Source organism: Theropithecus gelada, chromosome 1 (genome assembly GCF_003255815.1).
Source record: "Theropithecus gelada isolate Dixy chromosome 1, Tgel_1.0, whole genome shotgun sequence".
Classification (NCBI taxonomy): domain Eukaryota; kingdom Metazoa; phylum Chordata; class Mammalia; order Primates; family Cercopithecidae; genus Theropithecus; species Theropithecus gelada.
In genome coordinates, this window is record NC_037668.1 from 18,217,747 (window position 1) to 18,243,730 (window position 25,984).

Below are 25,984 nucleotides of genomic sequence, written 5' to 3' on the forward strand. Positions count from 1 at the left end.
TGCAATCAGAGTTATTTCTGGTGTCTGAGGGAAGAAAAGAGGAGAAAGAGAAGGAGAGAGAAGGAGGAGAAGGAAGTAAAGGAAGATGGGGTCTTTCCCTGAGGCTGTCTAAATCAGGCACTCTCTCTCCAGGGCTCTACTCTAACAGGGTGAGCGAGGTTTCATACCATTCTCCCACCTGCTGTTTCACTCACAAAGATCTTCTCTTTCTCCATGCAAACTGCATCTCAAAGCTTTCCCAGATGAAGCAAATGAGACCTGATGATCCTGCCCTGCTGGATTTTGGGATCCAACAGCTGCTCGTTTTCTGGCCTTGTCCTATTTTCCACCCTGGTCCTCATACCCTCTCCCATACCCCAACCCTACTCGCCTTTGTCCTACACATGATTTGAAGTACTTTCAGGACTGCCCCTACTGTCAGAATGTTCCTTGTAATTGCTCATCTTTTTATTTACCCAACTGTTTCCTGAATAGCTACTATGTGTCAGGCATCAAGAATACAGAGGCAGGTGAGGTGCTGTCTTGAGCAGCAGTGAGTTCCATCAGTGCCTTTTAACTTAGCTGTGCACACCAGGAGCAATTCTGTGATGGAAGCATCTAGAGGTGAGGGACTGTATTTAGATGAGAATGTTCCCAATTTAAGCACTGCTAAAACATGATGATCTCAATTTTCATGAAAGGTGAATAACTTTTCACTCTGTGGAAGGCTTTTCCAGAATGTCCCTTGATAATTCCAAGAAGAGCTCCCCTTTTGCATTTAAGAGACAGCAGGTGTGTGAAGGTTTTACTTTTCACCCTCTGCTCAGCCTATTGTGTAAGGTGAGGTTCATGCACAGAGTTCCCTGTAGTATTTATGAAAGGGTGTTCGCAAATGCCTTAGGGGAGAATGATGGAAACAAGAAGTCAAGGTCTGATCCCCAAAACAAAATGAGTTGGGCTTTATTTTCTTCCTATTTCTTTTCTCCTGAAACACAAAGTCTTTTCTAATGGCTCATAGACTGTTTCATTCAACAAATACTAATGAGCATTTTCTTTGTGTCAGGGACAACATCAAGCTCTAGGAATGCAGAAGTGATAAAGGCAAGGTCCCTGTCATCAAATAACAGTTTAATAGATGAAATAGGATATGTATCTTGGTCACGTGACCCAAAGCAATAGTAAAGGCTGTGAGATATAGCTATAAAGGTCAGAGGATGAAGGACTCAGATGTAGTTGGAGCACTGGGCCAATCTCCACAGAGGTGATGACACGGAATGGGATGCTGACAGTCATGGATGATGGGTGGGGAGTAGACAAGGAAGGTCTTCCTCAGACCCTGGGGGTTGTAGAACCTGATTTTTCCCTTCAATCCTATATAGAATTCAACAGCAGCTGCAACCCGCCCAAACCCCCAAAGACATCATCCAGACTTAGCCAGTGTACCCACTTCTATGTAGGCCAACCTGAAGGCCCCAGCTTTCTGCTCACTTACTCACCTGCAGATGCCTTTGAACCCCATCCCAGCTACATGTAGGTCTTGGGTGGGGAAAGTCTCGCACTGGGAATTGTGAAATATCCAGATCAATCATCCGCTCCATGGTTGTCCTCCAATGACATGTGGCCTGGAGGCTTCAGCTGGAGGATATATACAAGAGCCTCTTACTTCCTAGAAACACAAGGCCTCCAGACTCCTCCTGGGATAACTTGTCCACACATCTTCCACTAGGGTAAGGCTACTTCTGGGTGAAGAGACACTTGGTTGTAGCTCAAGTCCTGCTAAGGCAGTACTGATCTCTCCTCTTGTCTCTTCCCAGGGAGTTGAAAAGCCAGGTAGGAGATGCTTGGGGTAGAAAGAAGGGAAGGGAAGAGGATCCCTGCAAAAGAAAGACCCCAAATCATCTAACATAAGAGAAAACCATAGAAGTTAGAGGGCCAGAAAAGCAGAGATGGGACCGTCAGATTTAGGAGTTTGGGGACAGAATAAGACTGAGTAAAGAAAGAGCAGAGACTTGGCTCTCCTTTGCATTTGACTAGGAGGATATTGGGCTGGGAAAAGCAAACTGTCAGCTCAACTAAGTACAATTTGTCTTTTTTTTTTTTTTTTTTTTTTGAAGGAAGCATATATCATCAACATGGTTATTAGTAAGTGAGTCCCCTGGGAAGATTTACTCCCCAAATATTTAGTCCTTTCAAGTCTGTTTTTCTCCTCCTGAGATGGAGTTCAGTGGGTTGCAAATACTGGACTCCATTTTTGACAGCTCCAGCTCATGGAGGAGAGAAACAGAAGCACAAGCTGCCTGGGTCCCTGAAATAACTATTTTTCTTCCAGATTCGACCTGGTAGCCAAGCAATGTCACAGCAGAAGCAGCAATCTTGGAAGCCTCCAAATGTTGCCAAATGCTCCCCTCCCCAAAGATCAAACCCCTGCCTGGCTCCCTGCTCGACTCCTTGTGGTGCTCCCCATTCAGCAGGCTGTCATTCCAGTTCCCAAAGGCCAGAGGTTCAGAAGCCCAGGAGGGCTCGTCGAAAGCCGCGCTGCCTAAGTGGGGGCACAACCTACCACTGCAAAGAGGAAGAGTGTGAAGGTGACTGAGCCCAGAATAGCTGAGGCACAGGTGCAGTTGCTCTTTCCCTACCCCCACTTTGGGTATATATAATTTCCCCTTGGAAAGCCAGGCCCTCAACCTCTCATTTGGGCTGAGAAACACTTCCTGATCCCCAGCTCTAGAGAAGCGAGAACTAGGCTGAGCCACGCTGCTACTGCTGTCATCCACTTGCCCCTTCAGCACAGCAACAATAAAGCTGCTTTACTTGGAGCCCTGACTTCTGTGAGTTCTTGAGACCCCTGCTCAGAGGTGCTGAGACCCCCGCCTCAACCCAAGCACATGGTGCTTCTCCTCCTTCCTCTTAAGGCAGCTGATGGTATTTTAAAGAAGCAGATGTTTTTGGGATTTATGCCCCAGTTTCCAGCAGCCTCACAGCCATCAACCCATGTCATTGCATGATTCTAGCACCAAAGACTACAATAAACATGTTGAGCACCTACTGTGTACTGGCCTCTATGTTTACAGATGTAAGTGGGAAATTTGTCCCTGCCCTAGAAAGCTTATAATCCAGTAGGAGATGCAATGGACAGTGGATTAGTAAATATCATTTTAAGCTGATTAACTTACTCATTTTTATCTCTCAATTTGTGTGCAAAAGAACTTAAAGCAGAAATTTAAAAAGTACCTTAGGTCAAAGAGAGCAGACAGAGGAGACCCATTCTGATGGTGTGGATCAAAGGTGGTTTCCCAGGCCTTGGAAGAAAAGAGAGTATCCCACTTGGGAGTGGGGAGAAGAAGCTCCCTAGGGCAGGAAGCATTTAAACAAGACCTCTAAAGATAGCAGACTTCGGTGCTAGGAGGTGGAGTGAGGAGGAAAGTTCATCCAGGTGGAAGATCCAGCATAAACAAATGCATAACAAGGGCAGTACTTGCCAATGGTGTGAATTTCAATGTGACTGGAGTGCCAGGTGTGAGATGAGAGATGTGACACAGTTCATAACCCCAAGTCTCCATGATAATTCAAACCAGCTGAGTTTACTGAGCTTTAGGTATGAAACACCAGCTACCAAAAGATCGTACTTCTGGGAAAAATCTGGGCCCAAGCCCCAGGTCTAGTAGTCTGAGATGAGGGGAGCATGACATAAATTATACAGGCTTGAAGGGGACTTGAAGCTCAACTATGAATCATATAAATATAAGTTTATGTAAATATTTTTTGCTGATCTACATTTTTGGCTGGACATTAAAAGCATTTCTTTTTATTAACCAAATGCCCAACCCAATAGATTATATTGATCAGGCTCAGAACAGAATTCCAACCTGTAATATCCAGTATGTAGGATTCTCATTTCCAGAGCTTAGTAATTCTCCTCATTGCTAGGACATGATGTTACTTTTGTGATGACACACATCTGTATGTAGAAATGCATCATGATTATATATAATTATAATTTCATATGCATGATTTTTCTCATTAAACAAATGACACACACTTGTATAAAGATTTGTTAATGGAGATAAGCTTAAGGAAGATGACTAAGACCAACCTAAAAATCCCATCACCTAAAAATAACCATGGCTAATCATTTCATAGATGTATTTGCAAACCTTTAAACATCACAAAATGGGTTAATTACAGAATATTTTATAACCTACACTTTTTTTTACTGTTAAGTAAATGGTAAAATTGAACAAGAGTCATTGTCAATACTCTTCCATCCTAGTAAATACTGATCAACACATGATATTCACAAACACATCACGGTCTGCATAACTGGTTCTCCAATACTGGGCATTTATGTTGTTTTTGCACTTGCTGTCAAGTGTAATTTAAAATAATCATTCCTATTGATAGTTACTCGTAATTTTCTTAGAATAAGTTTTTAGAATTGGAATAAATTTGCAAAACTATGAAGACTTTTTCAGACTCTTCAGCAAGACTGCATTTTGGGAGCAATAAAAATTACTCCACTTAAGAAATTAATTACGGTAGATTTCTTTTGTTTGAGAGCAAAAGTGAGTACTAGGTTAAAGGACTGCTCCAGTTTATAGTAGAAAAAGTCCACTTTTTGAGAAGAGATACTTCCTAAGAAACTTGACAGGTGTCCACCTTTTTACCGTCATAAAGTCTATACTTTAAAGAAAATTTAGATGTCTTCCTCTTTTGAGGTAAAAAAGAGTGCTTTATATTGTATTAAGCAATATCTTATGAATGTTGATATACCATTGTTTGAAATTTTGTATCTAGCTGATATATTTTTAAATAATGATTTTCAATACATTTGCATGAGAGATTTTTGGAAAGAATTCCATTTTTTCCTAGGAAAAATACAAAATATCAATGCCGAGTTGATTGTGTAAAGCTCAATGTGTAAGAACATCTTTTTTTCGACTTTTAATTTCTGTTCTTTATTGAAGACAGGCATTTGCCAAATGACAGTTTTTTAAAAAGTTTTTACAGAAACTATTTTTCTTTGACAAGAATATTCCTTCCTATTTTGGCCTATTCAACTTTCTCTAGTCAGTACTTCAATTCCCTGTGCTAAGTGTTCAACCTATGTGTTATTCTACAGATACACTGGTTAGTCTGTGTCAAATTGATTTCAAAATTACTGCAATGAAAATAAACTGAGGATTTGATTATTGTTTTTCTTTATAAAGGCTGTATTTGGCATCTTCACAATTCCTAAAATATGCCTGTGCATCAGAAATGTCAATGACTTTTTTATATGGCTTTAGTATGGCTTCATTTTAATACTATACGTATGTTGTACTTTATTTTATAGTAATAAGTAATGAAAAATGTAGACTTTATATTTTATACAAAATATCCTGTAAATCTATATATATATTTTATGATTTATACATAAATATATATATGTATTTTTAAGCATTCTCATCACAAAAAAATGGTAAGTATGTGAGATAATGCATGTTAATTAGCTTGATTCACTCATTCCACAATGTACACATTATTTCAAAACAATATGTTGTACATGCTAAGTATATACAGCACAAGTTTTATTTGCCAGTTAAAATAAATAAATAAAGGTATTTTTTAAATGTCCTATACACAACATTTTGTAAGTTCATAGCGACAACAAAACTGGGTAAGTGGTACAATTCCTTTTATTTAGAATATATCTAACTTTATGCTTTTAACAGATGTTAAAAATCTTACATATATTTTACATCTTTTAATTCAGAAAACTTTATTTTGACAGAAAAACTTTATATATTTGATATTCAATATATTCTTTTATCTAATTTTTAGAAAATGTTAAATGCTGTACTGTTTGGACTACATAAAGAACATATAAGGTGTTTAGAAGTGCTCCCCAGGGACTTTGAAACATCCCCACACGTCAGTTCCTAATACTACTCTGTCTTCCTTAAGAAGTCTGGACTCCAGTCTTCCAGCAAGCAAGCTCTTGCATGGAAGCTGGACTTGAGCCCAGTGATCTCAGTTCAGGCCATCCACTGCCTCAACATGCCCAGCTTTTCTGGGGTCTCCAGTCAGGACAAAAGGGTCCTCTTCAACCTGGCCCATGGTCAACATAGTCAACCTCTACTGCGGCTGGCATAGCGCACTCCCTAAGTATACACCTTTTTAGCAGCTACGAGTTTACAGTGTTTGACAGGTGGTGTTTTGTTATTGGATGCTATACACTTCATGATATAACATAAATAATAAGTCGTTCCTTTTATTTATTCCTGTACAGATGTCACAAATAATATATTAAAATAAAATTAATCTAAAGTGAAGGAAATACGGTGCTGATTTAGTAGGAAGTCAAGAAATACTGCCAAAACTTCAGGAATGAAGAAATAGAGTTTTAATTATAGCATTTAAAGTTATAGAGGTAGCCAATAATGACATGAAAATAAAAAATATGTCTAAATAAGAAGGAGGGAGGGAAGGGATGATAAATGTGAGCTTAATTCCCTGTTTTTTATTGAGAAGGTAAATAGACAAGGCCTAAGAAATAAACATATAAGCAGATTATTTAGACTGACACTTAATTTTTTCATATTACAACTATTTGGATTACCTGACTTTAAATTTTCATTTAAATGTATTGCTTTTCTATAAATAAATAACTAAAATCACATCCCCTTTTTTTCACATGCATCTGTAAGGGTCCTAGGCCAAACCTTCCCTAACAGAGCAAGTGCAAGTTGAAATCCTGTCAGATGAAACTCACTTCAAATCTTTGACAACTCTGTGGCTTTAGGAAAATTTCTGTACCTCTGAAAGCTTCCTCATCTAAAAATTAGATAAAATTATAGTATCTGCCTTGTGAGACTGTGGAGGGATCAAACATGATATCGTAGGTAACATGTACTGCATATCTAACTCAATTTAACTCAAAGTTATAAGTTCGTTGTAGTTTACATTTGGAGTGCACTCTATTTTTTTAAATATACTGTTTATTTTAGGATAATTTTAGATATACGGAAAAATTGCAAACATAGTTAAGAATTCTTATATATCTGCACCCAGATTCCCTTGTTAATATCTTACATTCATAGTAAATTTGTTACAATCAATTTTCTGTGTTCTTGGATCCCATTCAGGAAATCAGGTTATAGTCAGTGGTCACATCTCCTCAGGTTCCCCTTGACTGTGACAGTTTCTCAGACTTTTATGAAGTTGGTGCAAAAGTGACAGCTCAATTAATTTTGCACCAACCTAGTATTTTGGATGACTTTGACAGTTTGAGCAGTACTTGTCGGGTATTTCGTAGAGTGTCTCTCAATTGAGATTTGTGTAGTAGTGTTTTTCCTATAATTATAATAGGATCATTGACCTTCGGGAGGACGACCACAGAGGCAAAGTGCCATTTTCATCACATCGTTTCAAGGTTATACAGCAACATGACCTCACTGCAAACACTGACCCTGGTCACCTGCCTGAGACAATGTTCATCAAGTTTCTCTATTGTAAAGTACTCCATTTCTTTCCTTTTCTCTACTTGCGTCTTAGGAAGGTTGTCACTTCACATCACCCATTCCAAGGGCAAGCCACCTCCTTATGGGGCTGGGAGTACATGTTATATACGCTGTATAAATTATTTGTAATTCTTCTCTATGAGAGATTTTCCTGTTTTCCCTCCCTTTTAAAGAACTATACAATCATTTCTTCTTATCAGCATGGACTGATGGATATTGTATACTGTTTATGTCATACTTTAGGTTATAATCCAATATGTGTCATTTACTTGTTGCTCATATTTTTCCAGCCTTGGGAGCTCTTTCGTTTGGCCCTTGTGTCTCTTTCCCAATAATACCACCAGTTCCTTTTCTGAGCATTCCCTGGCTTTCTGGCTCTATAAGATGCTTCAGATTCATCTCATATAGTCTCTGCCTTGAACCTAGGTTCACTCATTGCTCTAGTGAGCCTTGGTTTCTGTTATTGAAAAACTGTATTATAAACCAAACGTGTTGGTTGTGCTCATTGCTAGTGGAAGGTTATTGCTTCTAAGCTTTCTCAGTGGACAGAGATTAGAAATATATGTGCATATATTAATTAGTGTATATCCATAATTATTTCAATATGTATCTGTCTTTTTCTATATTAAGCTAACCATTAGTTTACACTGATGTCTTTCACTCTAATTCAGTATCACATGGTTTATTCTAGTCTTCCTTGCTTATCTATCATTTCTTACTCCAATACTGAGAAATTAGCCTCTCACCATATTCAATTATATATTCAGTCCCAGTTTGCCTATATGGTATACTCTATTTTAAAAACAAAATTACGAAATGCTTAGTAGTCAGTGTATCCTATGTAAGCAATGACATATAACCTTTGCAGGTTATATGATTGTTTATTGAAAAGAAAGAATGAGTGAGCCAGGGGTCTTGAAACTGGGTAAGGATGGGATCAAGGTAAAGACAGAACATCCTGAAGGTCAAGGAGCTGAACAGAGGCTCAGCATGATGGCTTAAGGCTGTAATCTCAGTACTTTAGAAGGCCAAGGCTGGAGATTGCTTGAGCCCAGGAGTTTGAGACCAGTCTGGGCAATATAATGAGAAACCATCTCGACTAAAATGTTTAAAAAAAAAAAAAAAAGAAAAGTAGCTTGGCAAGGTGGCATGCAGCTGTGGTCCCACCTACTCAGAAGACTGAGGCAGGAGGATCCCTTGAGCCCAGGAATTCAAGGCTTCAGTGAGCTATGATTGTACCACTGTACTCCAGCCTGGGCAACAGAGTAAGACCAGCTCTAAAAACGAGGAACAGCTAGTGGGGGTTGGAGGCTCAATAGAAGTGGACTTTCACTCCATGGGGACCTCCTTCTATCAAAATCTCCTACTCAACTTCCTCCTCCTGCCATTCCATCTTAACAGACCCAATTCTGAGAACAAGCTTCCTTCATATAGCTTGGACACAAAGAGTAAGGTTATGGGTATCTTGTATGGGGTTATGGGCATGAGAGGGCCTCATTCCATATAAGGCACAGGTTGAACCAGTTTGAATTTTCCCTATGAAGCAGGACAGGAGTGAGCATATCATCTCTGTTACACAACTATGAATAGGAAATCAAGAAACTGTAGGGAACAGGCTGTGAGTAGATAAAAAAGCACATGACACTCAATCTGCAACCTACATAGTTGCTATACCTCAGCCTAATGAGTAGTTCTGAACTTCCTGACACACAGAATATAAAGAGACAAACAGTCTATTACACACTCTTTTTTTCCTTCAAAGGAAGGATAGACCATCATAACAGTGGATTCTAAAAGAAATTGTTTGCAATAGTCAGCAAGACACTTAACACTCTTACAACAAATGCACAGATGGTTGACAAACCCCTACTGCTTTGACTCACATTGAAAAACACACAGTACATTGAAACAGAATGCTACTCATGGTATGGTAGAAGGGATACACCAAGAATACAAGGAAGCAAAAACGCAGATGCCTGAAAGCAGAAGGTCTGTCAGGCCAACCATAGCTTGGCTCACAAGATATATAATTTACCCATCTGTGAAATGTGGACAATAAAAAACTCAATGCATTATTCCAGCATAAAATGATGTCCAAATAAGATAAAAGAGCCCTAACTAAATGTGCTTCTTATTACTTCAGTCACCACCCTTCCCAGATATCATCTAACATCTAGCCAGGGAAGATTTCAAGACCACCTACACCTTTCACATACACAGACACACACACACATGCATGCACACACAGAGTCTATAACTCTTCTCTCTCTATCAGGTCTGCCAGTTCTCTCAAGTCCCTTATTTCTCACTGACCCCAATCCTCCTCCCCTGAGCTCCAATATGCCCTCCCTACATGGACCTAGAGGTGCCTCTTTCTCTTTCTGATAGTCAGTCCTGGAGTTACATCCTTATCTCTGTCAGAATCTCTCCGCCCTGCTTTGATTGCTGGAGAAGTAGAAATGATTGACACACCCTGAACCTAATAAGAACTCAGATCCTGCCTAGACCAAGGACTAACTCTAATGGCTTATCTAATGTCCAGTTTGTTCTCACAGCCTACAGGTGAATATTTTAGGAAACTTTCCCTATTATGGCTTTATACAATAAGCCTAATATGTGAAAAATGGTTCCCCAAGTATAAGACTCCAATCAACCTTGAATCCTTGCCCAATCCATGGCAGTATCCATTGTCATGGCTGCAGCCCCAATCTATATGTGACTTGTGGTGATTTTTTACAAGGAATGGAGGTGGTCCTGAGAGTGGAGTAAGGAGAATGTTGTGAAACCAACTTTAGTCACCAACATGCTCTCTTGGCATCCATGGGTATTCATAAATCATGGGAGAAATAAAGAGATAGGCCCTCATCATTGAGGGACACTGAACTAAACAAAAGATAATAATAATAATAAGAAGAAGAGCACCCAATCTGTATTTATATAGCGCTTACTATGTACCAACTACTCTTCTAAGCACTGTACTCATATTACTTATTTAATTCTCACAACAGCTCTATGAAGGAGATGTTATCACCATTTTACAGATTAGCAACTAAGGCAGAGATATCAAGTGACAAGCCTAAAGTTTACAACCAGCAAGTGACGAAACCTAGATTTGAAGTTAGGCGATCTGGCTACTGACACTAAACACTGAGCTGCTATGCCGTGCTCCCAGAATTGTTTTGCTGTGCTCCTAGAAGTGTAGCGCTGGATGGGCATGCTCTCCTCTTACTACCTTGCATCCCCTCTCCTCCATTCATCCCCAGTCATAAACACTGGGTTGGAACTTAATCAACCCTACATTTAGTCTTGATTCTGACACTATTTTAACTTTGTGGATTAAGTAAGGTGACTTCTGTGAACCTCCAACTCTTGTTTGTAAAGTGAAGGCCTATAACCAAACCCAATGAAATGTTTTATTTGTAATTAACTAAATCATTCAATGAAGCCCTAGTAAGTACCAACTATATGTGAAGAACTGCTTTATTTAGGTATGGTAGTCATTAACTCTTTACAATATGATCTTATGCAATTATTGGAGAAAAATTTCTAACAAAGATAACAATGTGGAAAGAATGGACTGTCTTGTGAGGTAATGAGTTTTCCAACTAAAAGCATTTTCATTTAGGCCAGGAAGCTCACCATTAGGCATGTGGGAGAGGAGATACAAGCTCCTGGTGGAAAACCACACTACATTCTTGTTAAGGCCTCTGCAAGGCTAAATAAATTTGTGAGTTTCCTATGCTTCCTGCATCTTTCAATTTCCTAGGAAGATTCCTAGAGGAGCTCAGAGGAAGGTGGTAGGAGACTGTGGAAATGTTGTCGCCAGAATGTTTCATGGGCTGGCGATAGTTCTATGGTTCTACCAGAACATGCCAGAACAGTGGCTACCAAACTAGGTAGAATCACCTGGGAAATATGTAACCAATGTAAGTCCTTAAGACCCACTCCTTGGAGATTATGATTCAGTAGGTCTTAGTTAGAGACCAGGCATCTGCTTCTTCTTCTTCTTCTTCTTTTTTTTTTTTTTTTTTTTTGACAGAGTCCCGCTCTGTCACCAGGCAGCTGGAGTGCAGTGGCACTATCTCAGCTCACTTCAATCTCCACCTCTCGAGTTCAAGCCATTCTCCTGCCTCAGCCTCCTGAGTAGCTAGGATTACAGGCATGCACCATCACACCCAGCTAATTTTTGTATTTTTAGTAGAGATAGGGTTTTACCATGTTGGCCAGGATGGTTTCAATCTCCCGATCCTGTGATTTGCCTGCCTCAGCCAACCAAAGTGTTGGGATTAAAGGTGTGAGACACCACGCCTGGCTGGGATCCGCATTTTAAAAGTACTTCCAAGATGGCTCATGTTCACAGCCAGGTTTGAAATTCTTGATCTATAACAGCACTGAGAGACCAGGACAGCTTCCTTGCTTTGTGCAGTTCTTTGCTGGACTTGCCTTATTGCTCTGAAACCTTAGAGACTGTATGATATGCACTTGCTCTTAACTGTCCAGTATTCAGTTTTTCTAGGTACAATAATAACAAACTCTCAAGATTGTTAAGAGGAGAAAATAAAGCAGTGAAATGCAACACATGAAGAAATGTGGGGGGCTTCCCTTGCATGACCACCATCACTAAAAGAATGAATGGTTTAGAACTACAGGCTCACAGAGTGATGGAACAGGGGGTCTTGGTGTCACAGGTGAAGGTGCGGTCTCCAGAAAGACTGAGCAACTGCCTAATGCTTCTTAATGGGTCCCCCCATGTCCTTAGGAGTTTTGTAGTAGCTTTCCTAGGTAAAACCACTACTGAAAACAGGCTTTGAGGTGAAGGGTGGTGATAAGAAGGATTCACCTTCCCTACCTTTCTCTTAAGATGTGTTAATTGCAGGATGAAAGATACAGTCCAGCAGGTTTATCTTCTTTAGGCACAGTGGAGAAAATGGTGGAGAGATCAATGGCATGGGGTTGTGATGAGCCAGAGATATTACCAGGACAGCTGTTTCCAAGAATAGGAGGACAGTAGAGCCAAAAATCTGTTCTGCTCACCTTAGTTGGTAGAATCCATCTTTAACATCAGCGAAAAGACATGAAGTTTCACAGGAGTCAGAAAGCTCTGTCATTGTAGGCAGTGGAGTCTCCTTTCTTGGAAGATTCAGAAATATATTCTTGGGATCTTAGAAATATATTCTTATTTATAAATATATTATTGGGTCTGGAGGAAAATGATAGGCAAGATGATCACTCTTTATCCCTTCCTATTTTAGGATAAACAGGCATCACTTGATGGTGACATGTGTAAATACAGGCTCCTGATAAGATGTTTTAGCTATTGTTCCATTCATCGAAGTCAACCAAGAAGCCAGGGTGGGGCCCAGGACCCAAAGAGGGCATCATTCCAAGTGTTACATAGGAGAAGGATTGGTGAAACTATCAGAGACGATAAATCAAGGAGTCACCCAGGCTCTAATATGGTCTAGAGCAACCACAAGCACAGAGATCTCATAATCACCTTAGTGATCAAGAGGAAAACAGTAACACTCATTTTACAAATGAAGAGCCTGAGGCCCAGAAGAGGCAAGTGGCCTACGGCTGGTCAGAGTCAGGACTAGGCCTGTGCTCCAGGGATGACCTGCTGCTTCTTTCCAAGGAAGTTGTCTACAGCTGGAGATATTAGGGAAACGAGAGGTCACAGCACTGGTACCAGATGATATTGGTGTGCATCCCCCAATCCTAAAGGAATAGAGCTCAGCATCTGAAGAATAACTGGGACTGTAATAATAATGCTTATAGTTGTAACTGCAGCTTATGGAATATCAACTAACTGCTGGGCACTGTGTTGGTTTCTTTTCTCACAGTAATTCTTTTAACCACCATATTACCCATGATGGGCCTACCTCTCTAGTTCACACTATACTGATAGGATGGAGTGACTCTTTTGAGGCCACCTAATAGAGGTGATGAGAATATGTTATGCTGAATAGTTATTGTCCCTTTCTTCTACCCACTAATTCAGATGGGCACAGAACCGTGAGGCGGGTCATTGATATGGGTCATGACTATTCCCTGTGCTCCAAAAGAAACACAAGCAGCTTTGTCCCTCAGTGGCCCTGGTATGAATTCCATTATCCTTGGGAGGACCATAAATCCTCTCCCAGTGCTGTTTGCCAGTCAGATCCACATATGCTCCCTGCCCACAGAGATTCTGGCCCATAGGAGGATTGTTCAAAGGGTTGATTGCTCAGGCAGAAGGATAATCCTTTTTTTCCCTTCTCTCATCACTTGGGAATTAGCTTGATAAGAATCTCATGCATGCCAATGCTAGCTTGGCTAGCACCTCACCCTTTTATTAAGGGGCACACCCAAGCCAGATGGGAATCCTTAACATTCTTGAATCCTCAGGCAGGCAGGATGGTGAGGAAGTGCATGGGCAGATGAGAGTGGAGTCCAGGAATGCACCAGCTGTGTCCAGGTGACCTAGGCCAAGCAAAGACCTTCCAGTCATCTTCCAACAATTCCCCTTTTCTAGAAGCTGTTAACAAAGCTCCTCACCCAAATCCATCTCTGATCCTCATTAAACCGTCAAGCTGGTCATTCACCACAGGCTTCAGCTTTGTAGATAACCAAATCAAAACAACTAAGACCACCTTATTCTGGTCATCTTTTTAAAATGTAAATCTGACCATACTTCTCCCTTGTTTACATGGTCAGAGATGTCCATTTGTCTCTGGTCAAACTTTTAAAAGCAGAATCACCCTGTTTTCACATTAAATCATATGTATACCTCCAATATATAAAGAAGGTAAAGATATAACTACTCTGATTGTAGCAGGGGGTAGGTACAAGTCCCCCACTGTTGTCTGCTCAGGGTCTCCTTCCCAGGCGGCCCAAATAGTCAAGGATTAATGGTATTTTTAAGTGGAGCTCAAATTTCTGGAACCCTCATATTGATGAGACAGGAATTAAAATTTATTCTCAACCTCTTATCCATCAAACATGTTAATTGCATTATCACATTACAATAGCTCTATGAGTTTCTTATTGTTAATCCCATTTTATAGATTTTTTAAATGAAGCTCAAAAAATGTTAAATAACATATCCACAGCTCAAATGCCAATGCCCTGATTCTGAGACCCATATTCTCCCAGATTGTATGCCATGTAAAGACATGAAGCTGATGCAATAGTCTATGGTGGAGGCATGGAGGGAGGGCTAGGGAGTGCACATAGGCAGAGAAGCTCATGTTGTCTGGAGGCTCTCAAAAGAGATGACGGTCCAGCATCCTTGGCAACAGCATTTTAGGAAATATAATTTGGAAGCCATAAATGTATGCTACAATCACACAATGCATCAAGTAAAGCTTTTAATGTTTTGGGCCTGTCCTTCCTTTGTGTCCAGCAAGCATCCCACCTCTGGTTCTTATGGCCACTATCTGTTTCCAGAACAAACCAAGCTCATCCACATCTCTGTGCCTTTGTCAATTCTTCTTCCGTTTACTTAGAATGCCAGTTTCCCCTTCACACCCTGATTAACTCCCACTCATCTTCCAAATGTAATCTCTTCCAAGAGATGCACTCCCAGACAGTACAAGTTTCTGCCTTTGTGCACTCTCCAACCCTCCCTCCATGCCTCCACCATTGCCTACTGCATTGGCGTCCTGTCTTTACACAGCATAGAAGCTGGAATAGTATGTGACCCAGAATCAGGGCATTAGCACTTGAGACATGGGTAAGTTATACAATGTTTTCTGAACCTTTTTTTTTGTTTTTTGTTTCTGTTTTTTATTTGTTTTGAGACAGAGTCTCACTCTGTTGCCTAAGCTAGAGTGCAGTGGAGCGACCTTGGCTCACTGCATCCTCTGCCTCCCAGGTTCAAGTGATTTTCCTGCCTCAGCCTCCCAAGTAGCTGGGATTACAGGTGCCTGTCACTATGTCCAGCTAATTTTTGTATGTTTAATAGAGACAGAGTTTTGCCATGTTGGCCAGGTTGTCTCGAACTCCTGACCTCAGGTGATCTGCCTGCCTCAGCCTCCCAAAGTGCTGGGACTATAGGCGTGAGCCAAGAGCCTCACTTTTTCTGTAAAATGGGATTAACAATAAGACACCCATAGAACTATTATACCATGATAATTCAAATAACATATTTAATGAATGATATGTTGAGAATAAATGTTAATTCCCTTTCTTTCTCTCATATCATCTCACTGGTATCATTCTCTAAGAAAATATCTTAATTTTCTTTGAATTCACAAAACTCTGCACATATCAGGCACTCAACAAATGAATTAATATCTTTAAAGTAGCATTTGAAAGGTTACTACAAAAAAGGAGTTTCTGTGGACATAAATAATTCTTCATTATTGAACCAGAAGGTCATTGATGGGTATTAGACCAACACAATAAAATGGTGTTTTCCAACCTTTTTAAATATACTTGTAATACTTTTTGTCAGGAATATAGCAGGGAAAGAGCATCATTTTGCCTATCTCTACAGATCTGGGCTTCAGTGGCTCAGAAGAAGAGCCAGAAGAGGCACAACCAGGAGATAATCACACATATACACTATACTCTGCTTTGGCACATCAAGACAAGATGATAAGTAAGTCATTTCCTCTGAGAAGTGGGAGAAACTCAATAGACTGTATGGAGTTCCTCCCTCATAATGTGACTTACTTTCAACTATCTCACATGTTGGCATAGTCAACATTCCAGCCATCATCTCCACCCTCTTCATTAGGTTCAGTGCCACTTCCAATCCCCGATAAAATATATTCAGGGACAAGATCTGACCTGTGCTGAGTGTAAGCTCTATGGAGGTCTGAGGCTCATAAATAAAAATACCTACTTGAAGATATACCTAAGCTCATCTGGTTCAGCCTCTCCTGAAACCCAGAAAGAGCAGCAGAGCAAGGACCAGAGCACTGACTCACAGTGCAAAGCTCTGGCTGCTGACTCCATCCCCGGAGGAGCCTCCCACACCTGCCCCACAGGCCTGCCACTGACCTGGCCTCCCACGCTACTCTCTCTCAAGGAGTGAAAGGAGGGGAGACCTTTGCCTCAACCACAGATCACCCATTAATTCATTAAACAAATATTTTTGAGCACTTATATTATGTCGGATTCTGTGTAGGTGCTGAGGATAAAGAGTGAACCCATGAACACTGAGATTGAACACATTCTATCCAGGATGACAGATATTGAAAAACAAATACAGGCAAGTGTTACCAGGAACACAAGGTGCCATCGGAGCATTTCATAGGAAAACCAATACAATTGAGGTTGAAGATGCAAGGATCCAGAGCAAAGGGGTAGGGATAGGTGTTGGAAGAGACAACGGGCCACTCCTCCCCTGTAACACAGGGAGTCATGAAGGATGGCTGCAGATGTAAGTGGGCTTGAAGACTCAGGAGGAGGAAGCAGAAGTACTTTATGTTTGACAGCAGCTCTTTGATCCATGTGGTAGAGGCAGTACCATCTATCTAGAGGCAGTAGTGAAGGTTTGGAAGGTTCAAGGGAGGAGAAAAGGCATGATATATGTGCATAGTGAATACAGGGAGGTATATGGGGATCATCAAGCCATGTTTTGGACCAGCTAAGGTGGATGATGATGATTTTATGATGGTGTCATCCTGCCAAAATGCCTATTTTTGTTTTTATTTTTATAGCAACTAGGCACAGCAGGGAGAATTCAGCCAGGGATAAGGCTTTGCCAGTCAAATGCAGTGACAAGCCAAATGGGTAACAAAAGAAAGTTTATTATATTGGCAAAAGAGTAGTTGAAACAAGGAACTAAGAAAAGTGAACTGGGTGGGGAGTGGCATGAAAAAAGGAGGGAGCTTATGAGCAGGGAAGAGACTAGATCCTAGTGGATATACCCCAGCAAATCCAAAAGAAGGGGCTGATGTGAAATGGGGGCCCGAATTCATGATCTTAGAGAGTTAGAAGATATGGTTTCTAGTTCAGACTCTGCACAACTTTGAGGTCTCCTTTGCCCCCTCTGGCCATATGTTCCTGGCCTATGTAGAGTGGAAGTATCCTAAATCCCCTTGCGTCTGGGACTTCCTATGATGCCACATTGTTGATCAATATTTTAGGCACCTTGGTATCTGAATCAAATACACTGAGCCCTCAGTAGTGGCCCATGTGTGCTTAGATTATTGGTTCCAATCTTATTGACAAAACCTGCAGAAACCCCGATCAGTGCCTGCGTTGAACTAACATGTGACTTTAGATGCCCAGTCATGCTTTGGATTCCTCCAGAAACCCTAATTTCAATTCCCAAGCTATGTCATTATACATACCCTTCTAAGTCATGATCTTCTAATCTTTATGGAAACACTGTGAGGGTTTATGAAGGGGAAGGATGCTCTGGGGGATCTGGTAGTGACACAGGGTGACAAAGTGACAGAATGAGAGAGCCACTGGAATGTGGGAAGTTGACATCACAACCCCCTGGTTGGGAAACAGTTTTCATATCATCTGTGGCTCATTCCCTCGAGTTGAATGCAGTGTGTGTATAAAAGGCTTCCACTCACAGTGTATCTATCCTCAGTCCCATCGTTTGCCCAAGGTTAAGAGGACAAGGTGAGTGTTTTTACTGATCTGATGGCAGTTTGGGGGTGACTAGGACTGCTACACCTCCTTTGGGAAAAGCCATTCGAGGTTGGAGAGAATGGAAATTGATAATTCCAGGAAGTCGAGGCTCATGGCAATCATCAAGGTGGTTCAGAAGCAGAAAACCTGGAAGGAGTGAAGTTAACCAAAGACTGGGGCAGTGCAGACTTGGGAGTGGTAAAAGGAGCTAGTTTGTAGGACAAGAGACAGCCATACAGGGCTGAAGAGTAGGGCTAAAGGCACAGCTCGTGATGCAAGAAAGAAAAAAAGGGAGATTATGATGAGAGGTAACGTAACCATAGACTCAGGTTAAAAATACGGTTTTTAGAATGCATAAATTAGAGGACAGGATGATAAGTAAGTGAAGATTTTGAGGACTACCTAGTACCCTCAGCTACTGCCTTTGAAGTCAGGAGTCTAGAGAATCAAGCCAGGCACAAGAGAAGGTGTTACAAGACTCTAACTTACTCACTGCTGAATCTCTCCTATGTCAGGAAAGCAGGGCTGCTCTGCTATTATGATGTGGCTTCTGGAGCCACATATTCAACTGTAGAATTTCAGGCTCTGTAGAAAAATGTTGATACAAACAAGGTTTACATTAATTAGACTTTTGAAATGTTTGCATTGTTTTTTAGAGTAACTGGACTTTCTCCAAGATGTCCTATCAGAAACACCAGCAGAAGTGGCAGCTCCCTGCCAAGTGCCTCCCCAAATATCCATCCAAGTGGGCCCCTCAGGCTCCTGCTTCATGTCCACCTCCATGCCCCCCTCCAGCTCCCTCCTACTGTGTTCCCAGTTGCTGCATTTCTGGTTTTGGAGGCCACTGCTCTCTAGTTTCACTACGGTTTCCACGATTCTACTTGCGTCAGCCCCAGCATTCTGACTGCTGTGAGCACGAATCTTCTAGATGTTCCACTTGCCATGGCTCTGGAGACTGCAGCTGACCTGTGACCTTTGAGGAACCAAAGAACCACAGCCAAGGACAAGGCCTGAGTTGATGTCTTCCCTCACTCTTACCCTCCTCCTTCCTTCTCCTCCTGAACTCAGCTGCCTAGCTCCATAAGTGATGGGTTCCCTCTTTTGCTGAGAACATCAGGCCTCTTGGCATTGGCTCTGTTACTAGATCAAGGAGACCTGCATGCAAAAGAAAAATCTGCTTTTTGAAGCCTGATCAGTGTGCTAAAATAAAGCTTATCTTTCCTGGTGCCCTATATGTTTGTCAATACTCAATCCTCAGCTCTGAAAAACTCACATTAATCTGAATTATTTAAGCAGACTCCCACAAGGTGCCAGCCAAGTGGAAATTCCCACCAAGGTAGACTTAGAGTTTGAGCTATTTGAGAAGGCTGTGAAAAGCAGAGATTCAGAAAGGTAGAGTAGAGGGAGTTTCCAAAATGTTCCATGGCTGCTGCGGCAGGTGCCACCATCACAGAGTTTTCTTTCTGATTATTGAGGACATTTTGCTGTCCAGAGCCTTCTTATTTGGGAGAATCTGATGCTCAGGAAGGAGATGGTACAACAGTGCTTGTACCTCTCAGATCTCAGCTTCAGAAGCCATGAGAAATACTCTGCTTGAGCATATTCACTCGACTGAGTCCCTCGCTCCATGTCTTCACACAGAAGCCAGGATGAGAAGGGAATTTGTACGTGGCCCAATCAGCACAATGCCCAGGAGACTTCTGGCCTTGGTGTTGCCATCTACCCTTTTCAGGTTTTTCCCTCGTCTATGCAACAAGCCAAATGGCATAGGTGTAGGGCCTACCCTTAAAGCAATGTCCTTTCTGACCCAACAGTGGGCTTGGATCACAAGCCACAGCAATGCTTCTGTACATCCTCCAGGGCTATGGCTCTTAGCCACAATCTTGAGACACACGATGCCTATCAGGTCAGGGGGAGACAAAGAAATAGGGTTATGGTCAGTAACCCAAAAACTGCACATATCCACAGCTTACGACAACCAAACCATGGCTATGCTGTCAAAACATCTGGTTTCAGGCAGAGGAGTGTCACACACTTGAAAGCCACTCACTAAGTATGTCCTAGCAGAAGAGAGACTGTTCCTGGCTGTCTCTTGTCCCAAAATCAATTACTAAAGGTCATGGCTGGCCCAGGGCACCCAGGGCACTGGAGGTTCTGAAGACAAGAATGAAGGCAGACTTCACCACCGTCCTTGACATCCCAATGCTCAGTCCAAGGAGGAGGACTTCCAGATCAGTGTTTTGCTGTCTGTGACAAAAGGAACAGGAGGGTTCCAGAGAGGTTCTTCAGGGGTTCTTGAGATTTCTATTTGTGTGTATATGTCTGTGTTTATGTGTGTTGACAACTTGGAGAACATTCAGAATGCCTGCTCAAAAATGTTAAATAACAGGTGACAATGATAGCACCTGGAAGATCACCCAGCTCTCCATGTTTATCTGGTCTGTTAGTCTAACTAGTTAACTATTAGTTAATCTAAATAGTAGATTGCAGAGTGAAAATTGTGTAACATCTTTGTGTATATTTTTAACTTTTTAATCATAGTTACTGATTTAAGGGGAAATGTTATTTTTATCCATATTATAGCCTCATCTTTAAAATAATTATCTTCCATCACACACTCGTTCCTTCCAAGGGAGAACAAGTGAGTTGTCTGAGAGGTGAAATGGCGAGAGTTCTGCCTTCCTTTGTCTCTACTTTTCTACTGTGCTCACTTTAGTTGCTGGAAGGATGTCTCTCTGTGGGCCAAGTTCTATCCCAATGCAGGCCCCAAGGTTTAGACTTTGAAATAAATATTATGAAGTTCTTTTTGGCAGTGGTACAAGTTACATTTGCCAAAGCTATGATTTATAAACTCTCTGTCTTAAACCATTCTCTTTCTCAATTGTTTAAGAGTTTGGAAAGGAAAGACATATGATTAATTAACCCTCTCAAAAAATCCCAATATTACAAAGAGTGTCACTGTATACAGAATCCACCCCACTGTTTATACATCTAGTTATGTAAAATTTTATTCACACAAAATTGTATTACAGCTCATTGCATTAAACACAATACCAGATAAGTCCAGGTATGTCAATGTTTCATGATAAATTATTCTAACAGCTGGTGAATAAGTCTTATGCCATATATAAAAAATACCATGCTAAAGTAATCTTAGCATCTAGCATACATTTTCTTACCTGTCTTCATATATTTTATGTTTATAAATGCTTATTTTAGATAAAGGTAAAATAATTACTTCTTATACTAGAAATTTTTCACTGATAAAACAGGTAACATTTTAAAAGAATATTTACTATTGTACCCAATAGAATGTGCAGGCTTAAACTGAAATACATTATGCATTACCAGTAGTAAGTGTCTTCAACTAGCAATAACTGTATTGATTATAGTATAGAGAATCAATGTCATGTGCCCTTTATTTGACTCTGTCCTGAAATAACACAGTATAATTATGTATTTTATCACCAGAGTGTGCCTTTATAATATTTAAGACTAGGTTATATTGCTGATATGTATTATGCAGTAAAATTTCACGAGGAAGTTTTATACCAATTATTTCTTGACAATTAAAAATATCATTTTGCTATAAAGCATAACATACATTGAGTTGATAAACAGTTAAATGTTAATTTTGAAATTATAGTCAAAAATCTGGTAATGAAAACACATTTATATTATATCTAAAGTGGGTTTCACATTGTGCATTAGAGAAAAACATATATAGTCATGTGCTACCTAATGACATTTTGGTCAATTATAGGCCACATATATGAGAGTGGTCCCATACGATGATAATGTAGCTGAAAAAGTCCTACCCCCTAGTGACATGGTAATATCGTAGTGCAAGGCATTACTCATGTGTTTGTGGTGATGCTGGTGAAAAAAAAGCTATCTGGCTGTCAGTTGCATAAAGGTATAGCACATATAATTATGCATAGCACATAATTCTTGATAATGATAATAAATGACTCTGTTGCTGTTTTTTATGTATTCACTGGATTTTTATCATTATTTTAGAGTATACTCCCCTACTTACATAAAAAAGCTAACTGTAAGACAGCCTTAGGCAGGTTCTTCAGGAGGTATCCGAAGAAGGAAAGCATTGTTGTCACAGATGACAGCTCCATGCATGTTATTGTCCGTGAAGACCTTCTATTGTCCCTGAAGACAAGATGTGGAAGTGAAATACAGTGATACTGATGATCCTGACCTGTGTAGGACTAGGCTGATGTGTGTGCTTGGGTCTTAGTAGTTAACAAAGAAGTTTAAATTTTTAACTGGGAAGAAAACCTTATAGAATAAAGATATAAGAAAGACAATATTTTTGTACAGTTGTACAATATGTGTTTTAACTCCTATTACAAAAGAGTCAAAAAGTTTAAAAAATAAAAAGTTTATAAAGTTAAAAAGTTACGGTAAATGAAGATTAATTTATCATTGAAGAAATAGAATTTTTATAAATTTAGCATCCCCTAACTGTATAGTGTTTTTAAAGTCTACAGTATTGTAATGTCCTCGGCTGTCACATTCACCCACTACTCACTCACTAACTCAAATAGAGCAACCTCTAGTCCTGCAAGCTCCATTCATGGTAAGTGCCCTATACAAGTGTACCATTTGTACCTTTCATGCTGTATTTTCCTGTAAATATATTGGTGTATATATAAACTATATATGTACTGTGTATATGTAATTTTAAATACACTATATGTATTCACTATATATATAATTATATATACCATATATATACTATATATACTGTAGATATATTTTTACTGTACCTTTTGTATGCTTAGATACAAAAATATTTACCATTGTGTTACTACTGCCTACATTCAGTATTCAGTATAGTAACATGCTGTACAGGCTTATAGCCTATGAACAATAAGCCAGACCATACAGCCTAGGTGTGTAGTAGACTAGACCATCTAGGTTTGTGGAACTATGCTCTATGATGTTCACGCAAGAAATCACCTAAAGATACATTTCTCAAAATGTATCCCTGTCCTTAAGTAACACATGACTCTACTACTAGAAAAAAAGAATGTTAAATATGACATGGTATTGATACTGTAAAAAGGATGTTAGACGACCAGCTGATTTAGAAGTACAGTTAGGAGCATTTTCTGATAAAGAACTTCAGAAAGACTGCAGCATGATAACAACCTCACTTCATGAATTATTCTAAGGTTGAGATCATGAGATATTTATAATAAAACTGAACAGGAGTATGCCTGTTGAGAATATTTCCATTTTGCTTATTTTGGTACAATATGTGCAAGCAAGTCAGTGGAAAGATGACTGACACCTGAGCAATGGAAGAAAACTTTAAATATTGAGATCAGCTTTTTAGCATATTATTGAATGAATCAGCACAATGGAATGTTTATACTGACATTGCAAAAAGCAAAGACAAGAAAAATTGTAGAAATTATGTTTTATATAGACATTATTGCTAATATGTGCTTAAGTAATTGTGTGTTGCATGAAAAATAAATGAATTTAAGAATCTGCAAATATAGTGCAAAATGATGTCTAACAAAACTATTCATAAAAATTGGCTTTAAATTTCCAGATTTTCAGTGTTATTTGTATGAAATGAGAAGACATGGGATAAGTCCTGGTCACTAGAAATAAGGGACAACCTCCTGGCAAAGATATTTCAAATGAGATAAGAAATAACCATTTTTTTTGTTGATAAACATCATTATGTTGATAAATACCGCATAAACCTATTGTAGTTACAACAGCTGGAAATGTTTGCTGATTTGTTTAATAAACTGAAAAAGCTTGTCATGTGCAGTATTGCAAGGTCAATATATTTAAAGCAGCAGATAAAGTGTAAACAATCAAATGAAAACTGACTCAACACAGAAAATAAATTCAGCTTTTTGAAACACTTAATCACTATTAATTCTTTAAACAATTGTTTATCAAGTGCTTTTTATGTGCTAGGCATTGATCAGAGAGCAGAGGATATGGCTATAAACAAAAACAGTTCCTACTCTCATGCAGTTTACAGTTTCATGGAGGCAGCAGATAATAACTACACAATGGCTAAATATGTAATGTATTACCTGGTACTAAACAGTATGGAAAAGAAATAAATGAAGTCTGCGGGAACAGACAGTGTGGGTGCAGGCCTGCTATTTTATACAGGGTGGTTAGGGAAGGCTTGTGTGATAAAGCAATCTTTTGTAGGAAGTAAACAAGCAAATCACCGCCCGGGCGCGGTGGCTCACGCCTGTAATCCCAGCACTTTGGGAGGCCGAGACGGGCGGATCACAAGGTCGGGAGATCGAGACCATCCTGGCTAACACGGTGAAACCCTGTCTCTACTAAAAAAATACAAAAAACTAGCCGGGCCAGGTGGCGGGCGCCTGTAGTCCCAGCTACTCGGGAGGCTGAGGCCGGAGAATGGCGTGAACCCGGGAGGCGGAATTTGCGGTGAGCCGAGATCCGGCCACTGCACTCCAGCCTGGGCGACAGAGCGAGACTCCGTCTCAAAAAAAAAAAAAAAAAAAAAAAGGCAAATCACATGGATATTTGGAGAAAGAGCACTGTTAGGCAGAGAGCACCAGGAGCACAAAACTCAGTCAGGATTTTGCAAGCTGCTTCGGAGGCACAGCAAAATGGTCAGTGTGCCTGGAAGGAGGAAGTGACTGCCTGGATTACAAGGATAACTTGGATTCAATCTATGAGGATCTTATGGGATTTGAATTTTTACTATGGATGACATGGGTATGCATTGGAGGGTTTGGAGCAGAGGTATGCCACTACTTAAGCTATGGGTTTTTCACTTTTATTACTTTTAATTGACACATAATAATTGTACCTATGTATGAGGTGCAGTGTAATAATTTAATACATGTACACAATGTGTAATGATCAAATCCGGGTAATTAGCATATCCATCACCTCAAACATGTATCATTTCCTTGTGTTGGGAACATTCAAAGTCCTCTTCTAGCTATTGAAAATATACAGGAAATTATGAATTATAGTCACCCTATAGTGCTAGGACACGGGAATTTATTCCTCTTATCGAGGCCTGCTTTGCATCTGTTAACCTCCCTTTGGCTACCTCCCCTTCTGCTTTGTTGAGGAAAGACTAGAAGTTAAGTGCAGACCAGGGTAACCACATAGGAGGCCACCACAATAGTCAAGGCAAGAGCTAATGGTGGCTGGGACCAGGGAATTAGTGGTGGAAGAAATTTTCAGATTCTAGATACATTTTGAAGACAGGATATATGTGTCTATAAGAAAAAAAGGACTCAAGGATTGCTTTCATCTGGGCAATGGGAAGGATACAGTTGCATTTTAAGAGATGAAGATTTTAGGAGTAATGAGTGTTTTTTGAGGCAAGAGGGAAGTTTTGTTTTACATGTGAAATACCTATTTCCTACCCAAGTAGGAACTTTGAGAGACAAACTTGGATACTTAAGTCTGGAGAGAGAAGTTTGAGAATTATCAGCATATGTTTGAGACAGGATGATATCACCTAGAGAGGAAAGACAGATAGAGAAGAGAGGGCATACAATGACTGAGCCCTGGGTCACTCCAATATCTGGAAATCAAAGATATGAGAAGTAACCATCAAAGAAAGTTGGGGGGTAGTGATTAGTGAGGAAGGAGGCCATCTGTCTTGCATCTTCACTTGACTGCTCTGCCCCTATTCTGGCGTGGATAGATGGCCTCCTTCCTCACTGATCACTACATGATTATGCCAGTCATGTGCTGCTGGTGGTGTCAATCACATCCATTATATCTGGCAACAAGCAGATCATCAGTCACCTTGAAAAGAGCATTTTGGGCAAACTGGTGTGACAAAAGCTTGGCTGACGAGGTTTAAAGCAGGATTGAAGACAAGGAGTACCAATAATTTTAAAAAAAAGACTTTTGAGGAATGTCATGCTTTAAAAATA

General features: G+C 40.2%; 1 protein-coding gene across 1 annotated transcript; it reads left to right on the forward strand.

Annotated features, from left to right (window-relative positions):
- Positions 1 to 1,651: 1,651 nt before the first annotated feature.
- Positions 1,652 to 2,795, forward strand: LCE6A (late cornified envelope 6A). The gene is made up of 2 exons (XM_025365683.1): positions 1,652 to 1,809; positions 2,309 to 2,795. Exon 2 carries the CDS (start codon positions 2,330 to 2,332, stop codon positions 2,570 to 2,572), a length of 243 nt encoding a protein of 80 aa, XP_025221468.1. The 5' UTR covers positions 1,652 to 1,809; positions 2,309 to 2,329; the 3' UTR covers positions 2,573 to 2,795.
- The last annotated feature ends 23,189 nt before the right edge of the window (positions 2,796 to 25,984 follow it).